The 22,218-nt window shown below is 37.0% G+C and overlaps 1 protein-coding gene and 1 pseudogene across 2 annotated transcripts in view; both read right to left on the bottom strand.

The window, feature by feature from the left end:
- Positions 1–814: 814 nt before the first annotated feature.
- LOC137030787 (tripartite motif-containing protein 16-like protein) lies at positions 815–9,062 on the bottom strand (annotated as a pseudogene).
- Positions 9,063–14,545: 5,483 nt separating this feature from the next.
- The window catches only part of gramd2aa (GRAM domain containing 2Aa), a 38,955-nt gene continuing 31,282 nt past the window's right edge, over positions 14,546–22,218 (bottom strand). Inside the window, exons 6-9 of one of the 2 annotated variants that reach the window (XM_067401430.1) lie at positions 21,708–21,885; positions 17,594–17,687; positions 15,260–15,367; positions 14,546–15,177 (exon numbers count right to left, since the gene is read on the bottom strand). In XM_067401430.1, the coding sequence (XP_067257531.1) occupies positions 15,174–15,177; positions 15,260–15,367; positions 17,594–17,687; positions 21,708–21,885 (384 nt within the window). In that variant the 3' untranslated portion in view covers positions 14,546–15,173. Of the gene's footprint in view, positions 15,178–15,255; positions 15,368–17,593; positions 17,688–21,707; positions 21,886–22,218 lie in introns of those variants that run through there. The other variant, XM_067401431.1, reaches the window with a different exon arrangement.

Genomic DNA, 22,218 nt, shown 5'->3' with positions numbered 1-22,218 from the left:
TATGTGTTGTAAATATGGGCTTTGGAAATGGCTAACTGACTTTATTGTGCTTTGGCTACAATAGTTAGCTCCAGTGAGAACAACAACAATGCATGTCATTTCTGCAGGCTGCATCTTACTCTGTGAGATAAACAGTCACTCTTTTCATAGATTTTGCAGGCTCTGAAACACTTGCTTGGTATTTCTCCTGCTCTTTGTCTAGCAAAAAAATCCCTCATCACTAAATGAAAGCTTAAAATGAAGGACTGTGTATTTCAGGGGCCTTGTCACAAGTCCATTGTTTTTGAATTTCTGTGATAATTTTGCTATATTTTCACACTTAAAACAATGATTTGGTAATCCTCTTGTACCACTGTCCTCTTTTATGCTGAGAAATAAGTCTCCTGACAGTTCTCTCCCAAGTGCTTCCATTGCTGTTAGCATTCATCTGAGAATGATTCAGTGGGCTATATAACACTTTTAATTGTCAAGAAATGACTTCTCTTTAAATGATTTGGTTCAACATACTTACCTGTTGATCAAACTTTGCCTTAAACTTACACCAGAAAAATGTTATTTTATTTTGTAACTTTTAGGAGGGTGTACTCATTTTTGCTACACAACATTTTATCACCTTGATAAGAAAATCTTATTTTCCTGACTAATTTTGACATGCTTCTTTGGTAATTGATTAAGCAGACTTGCTGGAACATTATATTGCTAAAGAACCCTAACATGTCTTCTAAGTAATTGAGTAATGACTTTCAGAAGTTTCAGGGGGGGTGTACTCATTTATGCTGTGCACTGAACAATATATCTTTTACAGCCCTGATACTTATAGATCACACAGTTTCACTGATGATTTCTCAATAACCCTGAACCCAGGATAGAGAGGCTCAGTGAATGTGGTCTGTTCTCTGTGAATGAGGGTCATTGAATCAGATACATTGTAAAAGGACAGATTTCCTGCACTGTGATCCACATACACACCTATACAGGAGCTGGACACTAGAGGCAGTTTGGTCTCTCTGTTATTGTGGTAAAATGAGCTATTCCAGGGATTACAAGACAGTTTCCAGGACTGACCATTACATCCAAACAAACATGCATTAGCTGTTCCTTTTCTGCTGATGCTCTTATATGCCACTGATATACCCACACCACTGCTCAGCTCAACCTCCCAGTAACAGCGTCCACACACTCTCTCTCTACACAACACCTGCTTCCCAATAATCAAATCGGTCTGGATGATCAGGATACTGGCTGAATTTGTTAGTGTAAGTAGCCATTCTGTTCTCTTCAGACAGGCTGAGTTTTTTGTTCACCGTGTTTGGATCCAGAGTAAAGCGACTGTGGTCTAATAAAGGTAAAAAAAAATAGGATGCTTTAGAGATAAAAGTTGAGACCATTGTGTCTCACTGATATTGATGGTATAAGAATGAATGTGTATGTGTTATTGGCTACAGTTGCTGTTTTTTAGTTTAGTTTAGTTTAGTTTAGTTTAGTTGCCTGTGTTTTAGCATGTGTAATGTTAAATGTTCCAAATAAAGATTTTATTTATTTATTTATTTTGAGGACCAATAATACAAAAATGTCCTTAAAAAAATGACAATGGGCTCAATAATATGACAGTCTGAATTGGAAAACTGATATTTTGTAAATGCATAAACAATAGCAGAACTGTGATTTACCAGTTTATCTCATGACAAACTTTAAATCAAACATTGTATTAGCAAAAAAAAGCAAAAGCGTGTTTGACCTGACATCAATAGAAGATATGGAAGTCTCTTTTTTGGCCTCCCTACTCTCTAAAAAATGCTGGGTTAAAAACAAACCCAGTGACTGGGTTGTTTTAACCCAGCATTTGGTTTAAATGTTTGCCCAATGTGCTGGGCAGTTTTATTTAACTCAACTATTCCTTAAAAAATACTACATGTCTGGCTTAAATGAACCCCAGATATGTTGGAAATTAGAAATCAGACACATAATTACTAGAGACAACAATAATAATCAAAAGGTGAATATTTATTAATAATTGAATAAATTGTTTATTTTTTAATTATTATTCAGTTTTAGTAATATGAATAAATTTTGGGTTCATTTTACGTAATAAAGTAATTTTTTTAACAATAGTTAAATGAAACTGGTTTAAAACAACCCCATCGCTGGGTTTGTCCGTTTTCAACCCAACTTGGGTTATTTTTAACCCAGCATTTTTTAGAGTATATGATGATTACTATATGGTTAGTTGCATTTAATTTTTTATATTCAGCATTGTCTCCCCCCCCCCTCCCCCTCCCCCTTGTCCAAGAGCTTATCAGACATGTGACATTTCTGAGCCACTATTTTAGAGCCACTTAACACTTTCTGTGTTTGTATATTTTCAAATTAACTTACACTGGAGGAACTCTTCCCTGGTCTTGGGTTCAGGAACGGGAATAATCTGGATGTGGTTCACTATGAAAATCAATAAACAGTTGACATTTATGTACAAAAAATAATAATAATGAACATGAATGTTATATCAATTTCCATTACAACAACAATCACAATCTTATGACTAATTATCCTTAATAAACCAACAACAAGCAATATCCTTTTAACATATGAAATGTCTCGGGTTACTTGACTGCAACCCTGTTCCCTGAGCGGGAACGAGATGCTGCACTTTGTGCTTTGGGAACAGCTTTGTGTGACCATCTGTGAATACTAACACAGCACAAAGGCATGTGCTGAGTGCTTCATGCCCTTGCTAAAAATCCATGTTTATGGTAAGTCACACGCTGAAAGCTTCGTGCACTTTCAAAAATCCATTACCTTTCTATGTGGCTCAGACCCCATTTCCTCACCTTGGGTCCCATTCTGGGTGCGTTGACATTGCAAGATGCTAACAACAGACACTTCCCGTACGGGCTGGGGAGTGGTCTTAGGTGGCCGTCCAGACCAAGGGATACGGTGAGGTAATTATCTCGATTGGCAAATCAATTGCCTAAAATTGATGGCTGTATTTGTGGCCCTGAAGTACTTCCTCCAGCAGTCAATGGGTTACCATGTCCTAATGCGGGTGGACATCACTGCAGTAGCCTCTAATACAAATTGCAAGGGTGTTCTGCTTTTGCGCCGTCTGAACAGGCTAGTGCAGCTGCTTTGGGTTCAGGACAAGTTCCTGTCCCTCAGGGCGATTTATATCCCCAGATATCTCAATGTGGGAGCAGTTCTACTGTCCAGACAGAGCATATCGACAGGGGAGTAGAAAACTTCACCCCAAGGTAGTAAAGCAAATCTGGTTAAGACAGCGCAATGTCCCCTCTACTTCTCTCAGATTCATCCCTGGGTCTAGATGCATATATGGCAGAATGCGCCTGTATGTGTTTCCTCTGGTTTCTCTGCTCCTGGGAGTTCTAGCCAGAGTCACCAACAAGGGTCTTGCCTCTTTCTGATAGCACCGTGTTGACCAAACAGAGTATGGATCTCGGAGATAATCTCTCCTCAGCAACTTGCCTTGGGCGCAGGGGACAATATTTCATCCCCGGCCCAAACTGTAGAACCTTCATTTTTGGCTCCTGAAGGGTACCAACTGAAGGACACTATGCTTTCACCTGAAGTTATTGAGACTAAGTGCTAGGGATCCCTCCACTAGAAGAAGATTGCTACAGTTCTGGACTTCCTGCAGGAGAAATTATCAGCAGGCACATGCCCCGCCACTCTCAGGGTTTATGTGGCCGCTTTATCAGCTTGCCACCCCTTGATTGACTGGGTGCCACTGGGGAAGCCTTCATTCACCTTCATTCATAGGGCGAGGTGGCTGAGGTCTCCTGTTAGAACAAAGGGACTTGGCTATAGTCTTTGAACGTCTGGATTTGCAGGCTCTGTCTATCTCACCATCCTGCTTAGACTTTGCCCCTGGAATGGTGAAAATTATCTTGTATCCTCATCCTGACTACCTGCTTAAGGTTCCTTTATCAACCAGCCATCCAGTCACTCTTGAAGCCTTCTCTCCTCCACCATTCACAACGCTGAATCAGGAGAGACTTCACAGACTGTCCAGTCTGTGCTCTTCAGGCCTTTGTCCACCACACTTGCCAGTGGCATAAGTCAGAGCAACTCTTCATCTGATATAGAGGTCAAAATAGGGGGGCAAACAATGTCAAATTGGGCGAGGGATGCCATTGCTCTAGCCTATGAGGTGCCGGTCAAGGTTCGCCTCTAGGAATTAGGGCTCATTCCACCAGGGGTGTTGCAACAAGTGATGCGGCAGGTTGGACCTCTCCGCACACATTCATAAGATTTTATAGTTTGGATGTTCATGTTACTCCGGGCTCTCACGTCCTTGAGTCAACATTACAAGCTCATGTCTAAGACCTTTTGCATGCTTGTGAGCACACACACTACACAACCGTAAGGGTTCCAGACATCCACAGTGCAGTGGCATGGGTATTTTTGTTCCCAAAGTGCAAAGTGCAGCATTGAGTGTAGCTTTTGAAAGTGAACATCTCGGGTTATTTGACTGTAACCCTGTTCCCTGATAAAGCGGGAACGAGATGCTGCAGTTCGTTGTCACACTGATGTCCATTTTGGACCGTTCCAGGACCATTCTTCAGACAGAGTGATACCTGAAGATGTACAGTATCTGTGGCACATCTAATTATAGCCTTAGACGAGTACACATTACTATGACTTCACTGTCTGAGGCTGTCAAGTTCAATATCAGTTTCATTGACGTGTTAAGGCAGGAACACACCAAGCTAACGGTTGGCCGTCGGGCAGTTTTTGTTTGTCGGCCGACTAAGTTTTCACAGTGTGTTCCGCACCGTCAGCTGAAGTAGGTCCTCATCAGCTTTTTTTCGGCCGATTCGACATGTTGAATCGGCGTCAGAGCTCGTCAGTCCATCGGGCCATCTGATCATTCTGATTGGCTGTTCAGCTACTGCCACCTGCTGGTACGGAAAGACATTTTCTCTTACACAGGTGCAGAATGGATGTGCTACTTGGCTGTTAGCTGTCGGTTTGGTGTGTCAGGGCAACTTTGGACCCAGACGCTGCCGACATGAGCCAACCCTGCAGTCGCCACTAGTTCATCGGTGTCTGCTTGGTGTGTTCCTGCCTTTTATACACAGTATTCACAGATGGTCATGCAAAGCTGTTCCCAAAGTGCAAAGTTGAGTGTAGCTTTTGAAAGGGAACATATAATGTTCTGGAAGCTTATTTATTGTGCACATGTCCTTTGCACATCTCTTTACATTTTGATAATAAAAAGAAAAATCCAACAATTTCAACATTTCATGCAATCAGTTTTCTTATGTAAGTTTTTTATATATATATATATATATATATATATATATAATATATTTGTCTGCATTTTCCAAAGGCATCGTATGCCAGAGTAAATCATTGAGACTGTTGGTGTTGTAAGGCTGAAAGAACCTCAGATACTTTGATCTCCTGAGATATGGACAATACAAACACACACAGTACAGGTATTTGTTCCTTCTCTCCTACATCCTTCCCATTACCTATTCTTCTCTTCACTCATTACCTCAAAATAATTATATTAAAAAATATAATGTTCTGTGTTAATGCGCTTGAATTAATCATCATATTTGGCATCATTTGAAATGTCTCTGTACCAGTAGTCTCTTGTCCAGAGAAATAAACCAAAAGGTAATGCAAGTTATTGAGTTTAGAAATACTTTGCTTACTGTAGAGGATGTGCCCTTAGGGTACATTAATGTACCCTATGGGTTGATTAATGTATATTAAAATTGTTAGTTCATGCCTCCATTTGGAGGATTCTTTGTCTTGGTCTTGGAGTATTTAAAGTTTTTCAAAAGGCTCAGAGCAATTCTGTAGCGAGATTAGTCTGTAATGCTGAATGTATTATGTATTTTTCTGAGGTCAGGTATGCATCTTTTACTTTTTTTTTTTTTTTTTTTTTCTGAGCATTTGATGTTTTGTATTGATCAACTTTGAATTAATTATGAAATAGGAATGATACATTTACCTGACTAATAATAAAAATGGTTACATTTGATTTTATTCTGACTTACTCTGAAATTATTAACCCTAGTGAATTACATTGTATCCATTGTTACCGCAAATTTGCGTTCAGGTTAGTAACAGACTAAAGTTCAGTTTTGAGTTGAGCATAGGGCATGCCAGCTGAGATTATAGAGCTCTGACTAACACTTGGCACTGGTTCAAGACTTCAAGTGTACTTAGACTGTAAAGGCTAAAAAGGGAATTTCTGTTTAGGACAACAGAATGTTGATCGACCAACCTAAATAGTGTGAGCCTTACCTCTGTTTAATAATGTTACTCTAGCTAGATGTACATGGGAAACCATGGCATGACCACACAAAAGCTACCATCAGAGTGGGGAAGCACCTCCCAACATTTACTTTAATTCACTGATCTGATGGCGGACGAATATGGACAATGATTCCGGCACTGGAGGAAATTTATCTACTTCAAACTTGTCAGGCAGTCAGTGATAACTATTTACAATATAATAATTGTGGGGAGTAATGGAAAGTTGTGTTGTTCATGTTTGCATGAACTCACAACATAAACAATATCCGGAGCACACAGGTAAAGCTGTTTTCTCACATAAGTCTGCTGGCAACAACTGTTAAATTAGCCAGAAACCGCTGCCTGTTTTCCATTCCAGGACGGACTTTCTGGCAATCAGAGAATGTAATATTGGTCAGGTTATATCTATAGTAGTGGTTGTGACCTCTGAGATAGAACTGCTTTATTCAAGTGCATACGGATCTATGAGGACTACACAAAATGTTTTTAGAGAGAGAAAGCATAGGAGAGGCCATCTAAATAGTAAAGTCAATTACCTCTGTCTAGTGACCAAGACTGGTGAGTTTGTATCTGCATAAAAGAACAGCTGGCACAAGACCCTGAGTGACACTGGTATCCATATGAACAAGTACAATAAAAGTAAAGAGTTAAAAAGAGTAATCGAGTGTCTAGATTATTATATAAATGTCAATAATCAATTGGCATTCTAACCCAAATTCGAGACTGTGATGAAAGAGTCACATAAAAGTTTATTTGGAATAAAACTACTTTGTGCACTGAAAAGACACAGAATATACATGAAAACCTTCACCCGCTCTATTGGAAACTGTCACTGGGCCATTTGGGTGGGCCTTGCAGTGTCAATGGTTACTACGATCTACTTAGACTTATGATGGTTTTGTAAAATGTTAATTTAAACACTCACTGACTGATGTAAATGTCTTATACAGTACTTTGTAATTTCACCTTTGTACTTGCTTGCACATTGACCTACTGTATTTTTGAGAGTTAATACACCATGCAGTACTTTACCTCTACCAGACATAATTTGTATCTCCTCTTGGCAGAAATCCTCAAGTTTCTTTCTCAGATGAGAGACAGATTTTTGTACATTATCAAAGGAGAGGAGAGAACTAACAGTGATGTTGGGTGAGTCCGTAGGCAGGACAGAGAAAGACTGGAAACTCTACAGACACACAAACAACAGAGTAATTTCACATGAAAAGTGTAAAAGGTCAATAAGGATCCAAACTCACATCTATCAAGTAGCTGAACATGTTATATCTGATGGGCCATTTCTCAATACACATTTTTTTTCCTTTCTTAGCATGTTTCATTTATAAACTTCTTTAAAAATGTAAACGCCTATCATTCGCTGTGATTACTTTGCCACAGTTGCCAATCAGTGAGATGATTACAGAATGAGATCACATGGCATCACCTGACTAAATTCCTGACATTACAATCGTCAAAAGCTTTACAAGACATTATTAAAGATCACTGACCCATTTATCAGAGCTCTTGTTACCTGGAGGAACTGGATGTCCTCTGCATGTGAAATCTCCTGCAGCTCAGCATCTCTCCTCCTCAGATTAACAATCTCCTGCTCCAGTTGCTTCAGGAATTCTTCAGCTTGACTCACTGCAGCCTTTTCCTGATCTTTATGAGCTGTGTTACTTCAGAGCATCTTCTCTCAATAGAGCGGATCAGCTCCGTAAAGTTCCTCTCACTTTCCGTCACTGCGGTCTGTGCAGAGCACTGTTAGGACAAACATTGGTTCATTACTACCTCAGCTCGTACTGGGTTACACAAACTGGGCTTCAGTGCTACTGAAAGTGGTCCAGGCTCTTCACTGACTGATTGGAGGAGAGTTTGGACTGGGTCTGAAACAGCTCTTGCCAGCAGCTGTCCTTCTAAAAACTCACCTTATAAGACTCCACAGCACTTCTCAGCTCCTGAAGATTTTTCTCCTTCTCCTGGATTCTCTGCTGGAATTTTCTCAGAGTCTCCTTAAAGTTTTTCTACAGGACAAAAGAAAGAGAGAAAGAAAGCCAAAGCCAAAAAGTTACCATGACATACATTTAGTTGTGCTATTAGTTGTGACTGTGAACCCCTTTATGATAATCTTTGAAGATGCACGTATTGGTCATTAAGAATTAGTATCAGAATTAACCAAAGTCAATTCATACCTCTTTCTCTTTCCTCTGTACTGCAACCGATACAGTGTCGTGATTTTTATGTTTAGCCACCATACACAGCACACAAATAAACTGCTGATCTTTATGACAATAAACCTCTAAAATCCTATTATGCTCATGACAGATCATCTCCTGGATTCGTCCTGTGGCATCAGTTATTTTGTGTTGCTTTCCTGAACGAAATTCCTCATGATGTTCAAAATGACCTTGACAGTAAGACTCCATACACACAAGACAGGACTTGACAGCTTTGTACTTTCTTCCAGTACAGACATCGCAGTCTACTTCTCCAGGTCCAGCATAACACTGAGCAGGAACAACAGTTTGGAGTTTTAGCTTCACCAGTTTATCTAACATTTCAGCAAGCACCACATTTTTTCCTAACACCGGTCTTGGAGTGAATGTCTGTCTGCACTGGGGGCAGCTGTAAACTTCCTTCTGTTCATCCTGATCAAAGCAGCTTGTAATGCAGATCATACAGTAACTGTGTCCACAGAAAAGAGTCACTGGAACCTTCAGTAGTTCCAGACAGATTGAACAGCTGAACTGGTCCTGAAAAAAAGTAGTCTCCGCCATTTCACTGCAAGTACACACAGATGAAGAGCGACAAACAACAGTTCAATAACACTGAAGTTTTGGTTTCTCTCAAATATCACCTGATATACTGGTTCTGTGTTGGTGAGATGTGGGCAAAATGGGTGTGTCTTTAATGATTTTCCAGTTGAAGCTGTTCAGCAATCAAATTTGGCACTTTGACTCAGTACAGAAGGATCTTTGGAATGCCAGTGTGGTGAAGAAGATTTGACTAAAAGGAAGGAAAGTTAATTAAATAGACAAAGGTTGCATACAGTGCACAGCATAAATGAGTACACCCCCTCTGAAACTTCTGAATGTCAGCAATTACTCAGTTACTTAGAAGACATGTTAGCGTTCTTTAGAGATGTAATGTTCAGCAAGTCTACTCAATCAGTTACCAAAGAAGCATGTCAAATTATTCAGGATAATAAGATTTTTCTTATCAAGGTGATAAAATGTGTAGCAAAAATGAGTACGCCCTCCTAAAATGTTTGATCAACAGGTAATTTCTGGTGCAAGTTTAAGGCAAAGTTTGATCAACAGGTAAGTATGTTGAACCAAATCATTTAAAGAGAAGTAATTTCTTGACAATTAAAAGTGTTATATAGCCCACTGAATCATTCTCAGACCTAATGCTAACAACAATGGAAGCACTTGGGAGAGAACTGTCAGGAGACTTATTTCTCAGCATAAAAGAGGACAGTGGTACAAGAGGATTACCAAATCATTGTTTTAAGTGTGAAAATATAGCAAAAGTAACACAGAAAGTCAAAAACAATGGACTTGTGACAAGGCCCCTGAAATAATCAGGTCTTCATTTTAAGCTTTCATTTAGTGATGAGGGATTTTTTTGCTAGACAAAGAGCAGGAGAAATACCAAGCAAGTGTTTCAGAGCCTGCAAAATCTATAAAAAGAGTGACTGTTTATCTCACAGAGTAAGATGCAGCCTGCAGAAATTACATGCATGGTTGTTGTTCTCACTGGAGCTAACTATTGTAGCCAAAGCACAATAAAGTCAGTTAGCCATTTCCAAAGCCCATATTTACAACACATAGATTCTGGGAATCAATACTCTTGTCTCATGAGAACAAATCAATCGTTTTGGATCTAACAGCATCCTAAATGTTCTGGTGTTGCTAGAGGAGGAGTACAGTGAGAAGTGCCTGGTTCCCACAGTAAAGTTCAGTGGTAGTAAAGCTCTTATATAGGGATGTATGAGTGCTGAAGGTGTGAGGGAGTTGTGCTTTATCAATGCTGTCATGAATTCCCACACCACTGTGTAATTTAATACACAAACCTGAAACAGAAGATGTTACCCTTTCCTCATTCCCTTCACTGCTGGGCATTTGTTTTTCAACATGACAATGAGGATATGCATTTTCCCAAGGTGAAAAACATGTGGGGGATTCCGTAGAGACGAGTTGAGCAACATTCCCCATTAAAGATCATTTAAGGAGCTCATCATCCAGGAGTTAAACGGGTGTGATAAGTTGTCATGAACTTGTACCCTCTGTGCCAAGAAGGGTCAGAGCAGTATATTCAAAATTATGGAGGGCATACTAAGTGCTAGAATATTATACATTTGTTGAATTAAATCTAGGGTGTACTTATTTCTGCAATCTTTAATTTAAACAAAATTGGCTAATTTACTTATTTTATGGCTATTAATGACATATATTTCTCAGTTTTTATTATGTATATGTTTAATACATTTTAGTTTTGCCATCTTTCCATGAATTGTATTAGTGATCATAAAGAAAATACATCTTTTGTATTTGTTCAGAGGGGGTTGTACTCATTTATGCTGTGCACTGAATATGTAAAGAAAAACTTGATTGTTATTCAGCAGCATAGATTCAACACACATACTGTGGTGGTTTGGGGAATATGTTATTGAGTGATTTGTGAATTGCATTTATTTGTACATCTGGGTTCCCGTATTGGTGCCACTATTGAAACAATGTGAGCAGATGAAATTATGAGACATGTAGTCCACTAAATGACTGTTTAGTTAAGTGTTCAGCATTTGTTTTTTGTGTGCCTCATTATTATTATTATTATTATTATTATTATTAGCTATTTGTTACTGCAAGGCAGTTTCCCACTGTAACCTGTCCCCTATTATTATTTTTAACGTAAATAAAATAATAAAAATTTAGCTGCATGCAGTGATGGGCCCAAGCCCTGGTGGCTTTAAGATAACTGTGTATGGCAGGCTCATTTAAAGCAAGTAAATGTAAAAGAACTATGTCCAAATTTACTGCAGCCAGCTGGTGCCACTATGACTGTGAACCACAACAGCTACATCCATGAGATCAATTAAATTTAGATGAATTTCATGTCATAGGACATCATATGTCACTTGCAGGTGAGTTTTTTTTTTTTTTTTTTCCTCAGGGTTGGAGCTAAACTCTGCAGGACAGTGGCACTACAGGACTGACGTTGCCCATCCCTGTCCTAAGTCCTAAGATTCAACAACATTAGAAAAATAAAAATCTAAACTGTGACAGAAAGTAGATTTTGATCATGTCTAATATACAGTATATCCAAATGCAATACCTAATAAAAGCAAGTCATTATGTCTGAAAACACTTTTCTCAGCAACATAGGTCAATTTCAAATGAGCGTGAAGTTAGCATTTGCTGCTCAAAATATTGTAAGTCCATAAGTATTTATCTTGAGGTCTTTTTATATTTTTATGAAACTAATTATATAAAACTGTGTTGTCAGTGCACAAATAAACTGGATCTATGCCTTCATTTTGTTATTCAAATTGACAGAAAAAGAGAAGGCCTAAGAGATTTCTTACCCATGAATGCAGGCAAAAGCAAAGGTTTTTTCAGATCTTTCGATCTAATGGATAAAATAAGCTCACACAATTTACATATGAACTCGCCCAGAGATGACGGAAAACATACAGAGAGCATCAGCTTTCGTTTCTGCTCTGATAGTCGAAAGCTGTGAGTGTGTTAGTAATCAGGAATGGTGAGAGAACATTGTGCTTGGTATCAGGGGCGCCTGCAGGATTTTATCTCAGGGTACGCACAGATGCTTCGTGAAATTTTTGTTTTGTTTTGTTTTTTACGTTGTCTCTGAGCAGCTTTGTCCCGAAATGTGGGTATTGTTTTCAGAGAAACGAAGCGTCGCATTTTTTCCAGTCAAGTGAATACTTTGCGTGAATGTTTGAATCCAGACCACTATTGAAGTTCAAGTCCATTTACTAAACTATAATTATTGTTTTTTTAAATCTATTTCATCTATTGCCAGATTTAATATGTAAATTATATTATGGAAATAAACACATTTAGCGTCGTCAGGCTGTTTGTGCTTAAAGGATAAAACAACAGAATTGCGCATTCAAGTTTATGGGTGCTGTAAATTTTACCTGCCACAAGATGGCACTGTTTTCGACACTCTTGATGCTTTGAAACCATAAACTTTTCCCGAAGCCTTTTGAGAAAAGCTACACAGATTTAACAGGCTTCATTTCTTTATCTCTACTCAATAGTTTTAGGCCATTTTGCAAATGATTCAGTCGAATTTACCTGTTTTAGAGAGCGTTTGCTCATTTTGAGCCTGTCTTTAAACATTATTAACTATCTGTAACGTCATTTTTCATATGTGGAAAAAACGAAACTAAACTAGCCAATCACATTTCTTTTCATATCCCCCACGCCCACCAATAGACGCACATACACACGTTTGACTTTACAACACACAAATGCACACCTTTATGTATTCTCTTTCTGTCTTAATATGTTGAGTGCACGCAGATAGATTTTAATAATCAATTTAAAAATTATGTAAAAAATAAAAATGGCATTAATTAGCGCCCTCTCAAGGTACGCACAGTGCGTACAGCTGCAGGCGCCATTGCTTGGTACGTTTTTTATCTTCAAACCAAACTTGGGTCTTCAGCCGACAAAGTTTAAATCTCGTCCAGCTAGTGCGCTTTCCATAATGCTTACGTATTAAGTCAGTAGGTGCAGATTAGAAGGTCTTTTGTGGATGTTTGAACACATTCGACCACATGAGCGTTTACAAAATTAAAACGGTCAAATGTTTATCCTCTGGAAGCGGTCGAAGGTGGACAAGCTCAAAGCATTTTAGACCCCATTTACACCTGTATTTAGCGTCGTCCACTTGTGATTTGACTGACCAAAATGCATCTTAATACCAGGTAGAAACAGAGGCAGAGTGAGATCAGGGATAAGTTGGAGACTCTTTACTAGTTGAGCCAGTAAATTCAACAAAATTTACAAAAAAGTAAAATCTAAACTGTGACAGAAAGTAGTCTTTGATTGTGTATATCCTAATGCAATAGCTAATAGAAGTAATTAATTATGTCTGAAAACACACTTCTCAGCAACAAGGCTTTTCTCAACACTGTTTAAAAAGGCCTGTGCTGCCATCAAGTGGTTATACTATGCATTACATTTGATTTTATTTCTTTCTTTCAACCATTTTCAAAACTGTTTGAACCGCTCCACTCAAACCCGGGTACGCCGGCACGGGAGTCGGGTGCTCTAACAAGGAGGCTAAAGACCGCAGTCACTAGCATCAGTCGTTAGAGAGATCAGGGGAGGTTGAGGTTTTACCTGCACAGCTCTAACTAGCTGGTCTCTGTTACATAAAGCAAAACTTGCTTACTTGTTATACAGCAGCATAGATTCATTTGTGTATTGAGTTTATTTCTACATATGGGTTCTATTTAGGTAATGTGAGAAGGTTTGACTGTCACATGATGTCCACTAAATGACTGTTCAGTATTTGTTCTGTGTCTGCCTCATTAATAGCTATTTGTTATTGTAAAACAGTGGGATTGCCTTACAATAACTCTCCATTTTGCACGTATTTGACCAGCAGATGTCCTCATTGGGCATGTTCTGCACATTGGATTTGGTTGAGATTTTTAAGGGAAATTAATAATAAATAATTTTTGGCAGATCTGAACACTTACCTCTACATACACACAAGTAAAAACATAACAGAACAGAATAAGAAAATGTGGATGGAGCATATGAAGTCATTTAAACACTATTAAATGCTGAAACTAACATCATAATATCATATGTGAATCATATTATTAATAAAGTATAATTATATTAGGAAAATATGTAGTGTAAGAGCTGTTACTCTGGCTTCAAATGAAATATATATATATATTATATATATATAATATGTTATAAAGTTTGGGTATCTGAATGAAATTGAGCTGTTTTTTCCTCCTCGAGTTTGAGTTCCATATTCATACTATATGAGTCAGATTTATTAAAAATGATACTAAAAAAATGAAGCAAATTTTTACCTTTTTTATATTTTGTCTAATGATTTAATAAACTGTTCCATTTCAAAAATATATATATTTTTCAGACTATTATTTCATATGTCATGAATTACAGGGTTAAGCATATCAAATCTGCATAATATGCTTTAGGAAACAACAACAGCACAACGATAACCTTAGGACAGTACATGAAAATGCATGATTTTATTGTCCATGAATTCTACAGCTTCTGGATTTACTTGAGTAAACATTCATTATGCCATAAACATTCTCGCCAGGTGTGAATACAGTAAGACTGATGCATACTGTACATAATAGAGATTTTCAGGTCAGCTAAATCCTATTGGAAGTGCTAGGACATGGCAAGTGGCTTGCATATAAATAAATAAAATAATCTTATCTAAATATACTGCATTAGATCCTGAGCTATACATATTCAAGAGATTTATAACCTATTGAAAGTCATTTGACTGTACAGCGATTGATACATTTGCCCTTATTAGGTGACGAGTGACCACAAAAACAGTTTGTGTTGGGGAAACAGCCCTTCATTTTGTTTATAATGTACACGGGGCGTGCAGTCTACATCCTGTGTAGGCAGGTCAGGTCCTTTTCGTCTTTTAGGTCCAGTAACACAATGACTATTTGAGAACACTTCCAGTCTTCAGGCTCATTGTCAACACAATCCAAGAAAGACTTTGCATCAATACATAGGAGAGTTTGTTTGCATAGTTGCAAGGTGGCCACAGAGAGAGACAGAGGGGGAGAGAGAGCGCCGGCGCTGGACGACGTTCCTGTGAAGTGCAGTGGTGACCGTCAGTAGTTACCTGAGTGGGCAGACAGACAGCGCTGGTAAATGAGCTGTAAGACCGGCGTGAATGATGTAAGAGAGTGTGGAATTACATTTACCTCTCTCTGAGAGTCAGTGCAGGGTTGTTGCTGAGGAAAGAGAGCTGCTGCTCCAGGCTGCAGACACGAAAGGCCAGGTAACACGACGACAGGATGAGCAGGATAATGCTGCGGGACAGAAGTCAGATGTACATGAACTGGTTGATTCTCAAATGGAAATCGAAGACCAGAAGACTACAGCTCGCTGTGAATCCCTTGAAGCTAATTAGAGCGATGAGAGAGACTTGTGCATGTTCAGCTGGACACAAGATGGCAGTGTTGTGAGCTAAAAAGTTTTTTGGGTTTTTTTTGTCATTCATATCTAATGAATAAATGAAATAAAATTAAAACACTTTTTCATTTAAATTTAAACCACAGCAAATTTTATATTCATATTATATTTCTGAAAAAAAAAAATGTATACCTAAATATTATAATGCCAAAGAGATTGAGATTTGGTATTCTCTACTAAAGAGCGCAAATGATTTTTATTATCATTTTAATATATTATTGTTATATTATTATTTAATTGTACTTTATTATTATTGTTATTATTATTATTATTTAATATTAACCATAACCTAACCCTAATATTTTTATTAATTTATAATTAATAATTTATTATTAATTCTCAACTGAAGAGCAGAGGACATAGACATATCAATTTTATATTATTTTATTATTTTAATATATTATTATTATATTTAATTTGATTATTTTATGATAAGTGTATTATTATTTTTTTACATGCATTATTAATTCTCAACTGAAGAGCAAAGGACTTAGGCATATTTTTTTTATTATTATTTTAATATATTATTATTGCTTAATTGTATTGTTTTATTATTCAAATTTTATATTATTTAATATATTATTAGTAGTATTATGAATTACTATTAATAATAATAAAAATAATTCATTATTTATTTATTAATTACTATTAATTTATTAATTATCAACTGAAGAGCAGATTCCATAGGCATATGCTTTATTTGTTTTTATTTTAATATAATAGTAATAAATTAATATTTAATTTTATTATCGTATGATAATTTATGAATGCATTATTATTAATTTAATATTTATAAGCATAGACATATGCTTGTTCTTTTATTATTTAATTTTTATTATTTTATGATGATAATAATAATAATTTCATAACTAATCATTAATTATTCATTATTAATAATCATTAATGTATTTATTATTATTAATTTATTACATTTATTATTATTAATTTTCATCTGTAGAGCTGATGAAATAGGCATATGCTTTTTATTATTATTTTATTATTTTAATACTTTAATATTATTTTATTTTTTATTGTATTATTTTATATTATTTAATATATTAGTATTAGTTTTATTAATTAGTATTATTAATAATAATAATTTATTATATTATAGATTTTTGTATTTGTATTTTTTCATTATTAGTATTTTTATATTGAGTATTTGTATTTTAATTTTCTTATATTTTGTTGTTTATATAATATAGACACATAAAGGAAAATAGTTTAACTCTTTTTTTTAAATAAGTATTTGATGGCATGAATCTGTTGATTCATTATTATTTGCTGTTCCCAAGATATCATCTTCTAATTCTGTTGAGATTGTTGTTTTAAACATCAAATTCTTGTGCTAAAATGCTAACATACTAATGTTCTTGTTCTACATTTCATGTGCTAACATCTCTTTTATACAAAGTATTATCCTGAAAAAGAAATCTCCATCACTGGCGTGTGCACGTGGCACTGCATGACCCACTGGAGCCAGTTTACACACGTGACAGTTCTCTTGTCCAGTGAGTTTATCCCTGCAGCACCACATCAACTACATAAATCAGGGACGGATTACTGGAACAGGTGGACTGGCAAACACATGCAAGTTTGTGCGACAAAATAATGAAAAAATCTCCCCTGTGTCTTGATGTGATTTATTTATAAAGCCAAGAAAAAAGTTGACTGAATAAGTATGATTATATCCTTATATAATTTTCCAAGCATGTTTTCAATCATTTTGACACGGTGCCCATTCTCAAACTGAAAGGTGCTATAAGTGATTATTAAAAATTAAAATGACAAATACTATTAAATTAGGTGTCTTAAAAACAATACACCATTATCAAGCAGATCGGATCATCAGCCAATCAAAACACGGCCTGTTTAATAATTCCAATAGCACGTGAAGGCAGCATTGAAGCTCTGTGACAGCACTACAACAAACAAATTCTTTGTTTAGCCATTTATATGATTTTGACACGCTTTCTGACTGAGCAAGAAAGGACAGCATTTATATATAGCTGCGAGTAAGAAAAATGCATGGACACACAGCAAGGATGTCCAGCCAAACTCACAGCAGGATGAAGAATTTTAGTAGCTGGTACTCCATCTGACCCAGTTCTGGTATCGTCTCTGTAAGGAGGATCTTCTTGGTTTCCAGACCTTGATCTGTAGCAGACAAAGCAGTATCACAGGATGAGGAAATGTACTACATTGATTTAAAGGTACAATTTGTGATATTTTTTTCCGCTAGAGGTCGCTAGAAGCCTATTCAAAACAAAGGCGTAGTTTGATGACATAAAGTTTTAGAGCGGAAACTTGGGACATGTGGTCTCCATCTCAACGGACGGTGCAAAAGAATAGGGATTGGAGTCTGGAAGAACTCATGTTCGTGGATGCGATTATTAACGTTACTGTAGTATGAAGCAGAGCAGGACCGAGTGTTGCGGGAGCTGAACGAGGAGCTGGAGCGATTGATCAACACACGCCTCACGAGCAGCGGGACTTTTATTATGACACAGTCGCCGGCGCCGCTTCCGCTTTTCCGGTCATGAGTTTACGGGAGCTTTACTTGTCGACAGAACCAGCGGCAGATGGTAAACAGTAATTATGTTCCATAAATAATTAACACAATCCACCATAAAACGTGCAAGAAGTAAATAAGGAACTGCTTGAAGCAAGCTAGTGGTTTGCTGGACGCTAGACTCTACTTCCGCATTTGTCCACGGCACTGTTGTCATGTGGTTTCTACGTCAGTAAAGGCGGTAACAAAGGTAACTGCGTCATTGACAGGCGACTGCACTGCCCGGTGTCACTGTTAAGAATGGGAATTTTCTCATGATTTACAAGTAGTTGAAAACATTAGAGATATTGTTAGTAATCAGCTGGACAAAATATATAACACTAGCCTAGTGGTTTTTGGATATTTTACTGCAAAAATTTTACAAATTGTACCTTTAAGTCCTGTAGTGTGACTATTTTGAGTCTTTTCATTCTTCAATAAATTAATACAGTTCTCATATTAAGGCCCCGATATACTCACAGCAAAGTTCTTTTTCATTCGTTAAAAAGAAGTTTAAAATACATGAGCAGCGGTAATACTGTTAGCGAACATCCTGCCGAGAACAATGCTTAGATGAATATGTAAATATGTACTCCGTGCTTTCCTTTCAATAACAAAATAAACAACAAAAACGACAGTGGTGAGAAAACAGCAGTTCAGAAAGCATCTGATCATGGCGATGTGTATATGTTTGCACCAGCTCTGAAATTCAGCACTCCAAGTCAAATTGCGTCACGTTTATTTACACAATAGATTGCTTAAAAGCAAGCAGCTTGACAGTATTAAAGGTGCCCTAGATTCAAAAATTGAATTTACCTTGGCATAGTCAAATAACAAGAGTTCAGTACATGGAAATGACATACTCGATTGTTTCCTCCTTCTTATATAAATCTCATTTGTTTAAAAGACCTCCGAAGAACAGGCGAATCTCAACATAACACCAACTGTTACGTAACAGTCGGGATCATTAATATGTACGCCCCCAATATTTGCATATGCCAGCCCAATGATCAAGGCATTAGACAAGGGCAGGACGTCTGGATCTGTGCACAGCTGAATCATCAGACTAGGTAAGCAAGCAAGGACAACAGTGAAAAATGGCAGATGGAGCAATAATAACTGACATGATCCATGATATCATGATATTTTTAGTGATATTTGTGAATTGTCTTTCTAAATGTTTCGTTAGCATGTTGCTAATGTACTGTTAAATGTGGTTAAAGTTACTATCGTTTCTTGCTGTATTCATGGAGACAAGAGCGTCGCTATTTTCATTTTTAAACACTTGTAGTCTGTATAATGCATAAACACAACTTCATTCTTTATAAATCTCTCCAACAGTGTAGCATTAGCCGTTAGCCACAGAGCACAGCTTCAAATTCATTCAGAATCAATGTAAACAATATAACAGTATACTATACTCACATCATCCGACGCATGCATGCAGCATGCATGACGAACACTTTGTAAAGATTCATTTTGAGGGTTATTAGCTGTGTGAACTTTGTTTATGCACTGTTTAAGGCAAGCATGAGCTCCTGGGGCGGGGAGTGCGAGGATTTAAAGGGGCCGCAGCCTGAATCAGCGCATTTCTAATGATGCCCCAAAATAGGCAGTTAAAAAAATGAATAAAAAAAAAACTATGGGGTATTTTGAGCTGAAACTTCACAGACACATTCAGGGGACACCTTAGACTTATATTTAAAAAAAACATTCGATGGCACCTTTAAACATGGAAAATCAGTGTCAGTGTGTCTTTCAATTAGAATTACAACTTTTGCTACTACTATAAAGCGGCTCTCCAGTGTGTTCATGTTTTGCTTGCGTCTGACCTCGACGGACTGAACAGCAGAAATGAACCAGAGAATATTTCCACATCACGGAAGCCACCTATTACATCATCACCACGGACCAATGGTAGTTCGAAGATGTTTACTAGCCAGAGCAAACCTTTTGAGAAAGTTCACTTTGGCAAGCCGTTTCAAACTCCTGAAACGAACTCCGTTTTGGCCTAATTTTGTTCTAAATGCCAGTTCACACCAGTTCGCTCTTCGATTGTTCTTGAAAATATTGGGACCTTTAATTGAGAGAATACATGGAATATTTGGTGAAATGCTGTATGTTGAAAAAAAAAATACCCATAGTATATGTGAACAAACCATAACCCATAAAGTCCAAAAATAGCTTTTAACATTATAAAAACAAGCATTTAAAAGTATTACATCAATTAGTGTTAGGCAGAGGCTGATATTTTAATGTTTTATCTCTACATTCTAAAATCTCCTTCTGGGCTTAATCCTATATTGCATAATGGATCCAAGTCCTGCCTCACATCCACACACACTCACAACATGAGCTGAGATATGACGTCAAAGAGAAGTGATCAGCTTGTTCCTGAATCATATAAAATCATATAATGGACATTTTTTCATTCCATCCCAGAAACATTTCATCAAATGGGGACATTAACTGCCAGTCTGCTCTGAGAAATTAATCTGCTCATGTCTAATGCGTTTCCCACATTAGAATTTTACCTGGCTTCACCCTCAGCAGCTCAGCACAAAAAAAATGGCTTTTTCTCTCATCAGTTGGCAGCATGTTACACTGCTGTCACATGATTTCATTAGGTTACGTTTATTTCAGAAAGTGCCATCCGATTATTTATCTTGGAAATAAATATACTTATTAATACACTTATTCATAATTCAGTTTGTGTTCAGTTGTCTTCAGTTTGTTTGATGTCTAATGTCTAAAATCTCATAAGAAAGACATCAAGGTTGATTTCTCACCACAGTATTGCATACAGTATGTTACGGTTGTGCACTGCACATATTGGTATATGTAGGTATATCATGCATACGGTGCGCAGTATTCAGTATAATTCTGTTCCAAACATAGCCGTGGTACAAACAGTATATGAGTGTGTGGAATGGAAGATGTTTTCAATTGTCAATAATAAATAAAATGTTACATGTTAGTTAGTAAGTAATATTATGCCAGTTATTTTAAAAGATATTGTTTTTAAAAGGCAATGAATTTTTCTGACTTCTTCATGACCTTTCCAGTTGTTCATGATTACCAGAGATTTTATTTTAAAATCACTTTATAGAGATTTCTGCAGTCAAGCACCAATCTTCTGAATGAAAAGATTTAAAGCGTTATACAGATCAGCTGACAGACAGTCATCATGCAGCTGTTACTTAAAAGCTCACAAACAGCAATATCTATCTGAAATATTCTATGATTTATTTCACTATTGAAATTTCAATGACTTCCTAAGATTTTACTCATGTCCCATTCAATAAGGAGTTACTTTTAAAATAATCAGAACACACAAAAAACTTAATACATAACCCCAAACACTGATAACATGATATATGTAAAGAATCCTTTGATCTACTATTTACTAACAGGTCTGAATTATGCAATATTGATGACTTCTAACCCATCGTTAGCCCTTTTGAAAAATGTTTTGTGTCAGTACCATTTTACTGGGATAGAATCAGATTTATCATATTCATATCTACATGATATTTGCAAACTACTCCCAGGTACTTTACAGATTACCATGATAACATGGTCCATAGTATTAACTATATAAATACATTTTTTGGTCAGTCACTCACCCTCCACAGGTTTGTCTGTCTGGAAGGGGGCGTCTACGGCACTCAGGCTGCTGGTGGAGTTTCCCAGTAAGTCAGGTAGAGAAGAAGCCACAGATGCCACTGATGGCTTCCTCCTCCACTTCAGCACCGGAGGAAACTCATCTGGTACAGGGAAAACTTCAGGGACGGGGAACTCATCCTACACCAGCAAATGGAAGTACAGGACACACTAAGATTCAATAAGAATGAATTGCGACCAATGAAAATGCATACATCCATTTTATATAAACAATATAGCGAATGACATTCTTTAAAGGATTAGTTCACTTCAGAATGAACATTTCCTGATAATTTACTCACCTTCATGTCATCTAAGTTGTTTATGTCTTTCTTTCTTCAGTTGAAAAGAAATTAAGGTTTTTGAGGAAAACGATCCAGGATTTTTCTCCATATAGTGGACTTTGGAAGGTCCAAATTGCAGTTTCAGTGCAGCTTCAAAGGGCTCTTGGCCAAATCCTGGAAAGTTTTCCTC

The sequence above is a fragment of the Chanodichthys erythropterus genome, chromosome 11 (genome assembly GCF_024489055.1).
Source record: "Chanodichthys erythropterus isolate Z2021 chromosome 11, ASM2448905v1, whole genome shotgun sequence".
Classification (NCBI taxonomy): Eukaryota; Metazoa; Chordata; class Actinopteri; order Cypriniformes; family Xenocyprididae; genus Chanodichthys; species Chanodichthys erythropterus.
The sequence above is the reverse complement of the archived record's forward strand: the minus strand, read 5'-3'. Positions and strand labels throughout refer to the sequence as shown.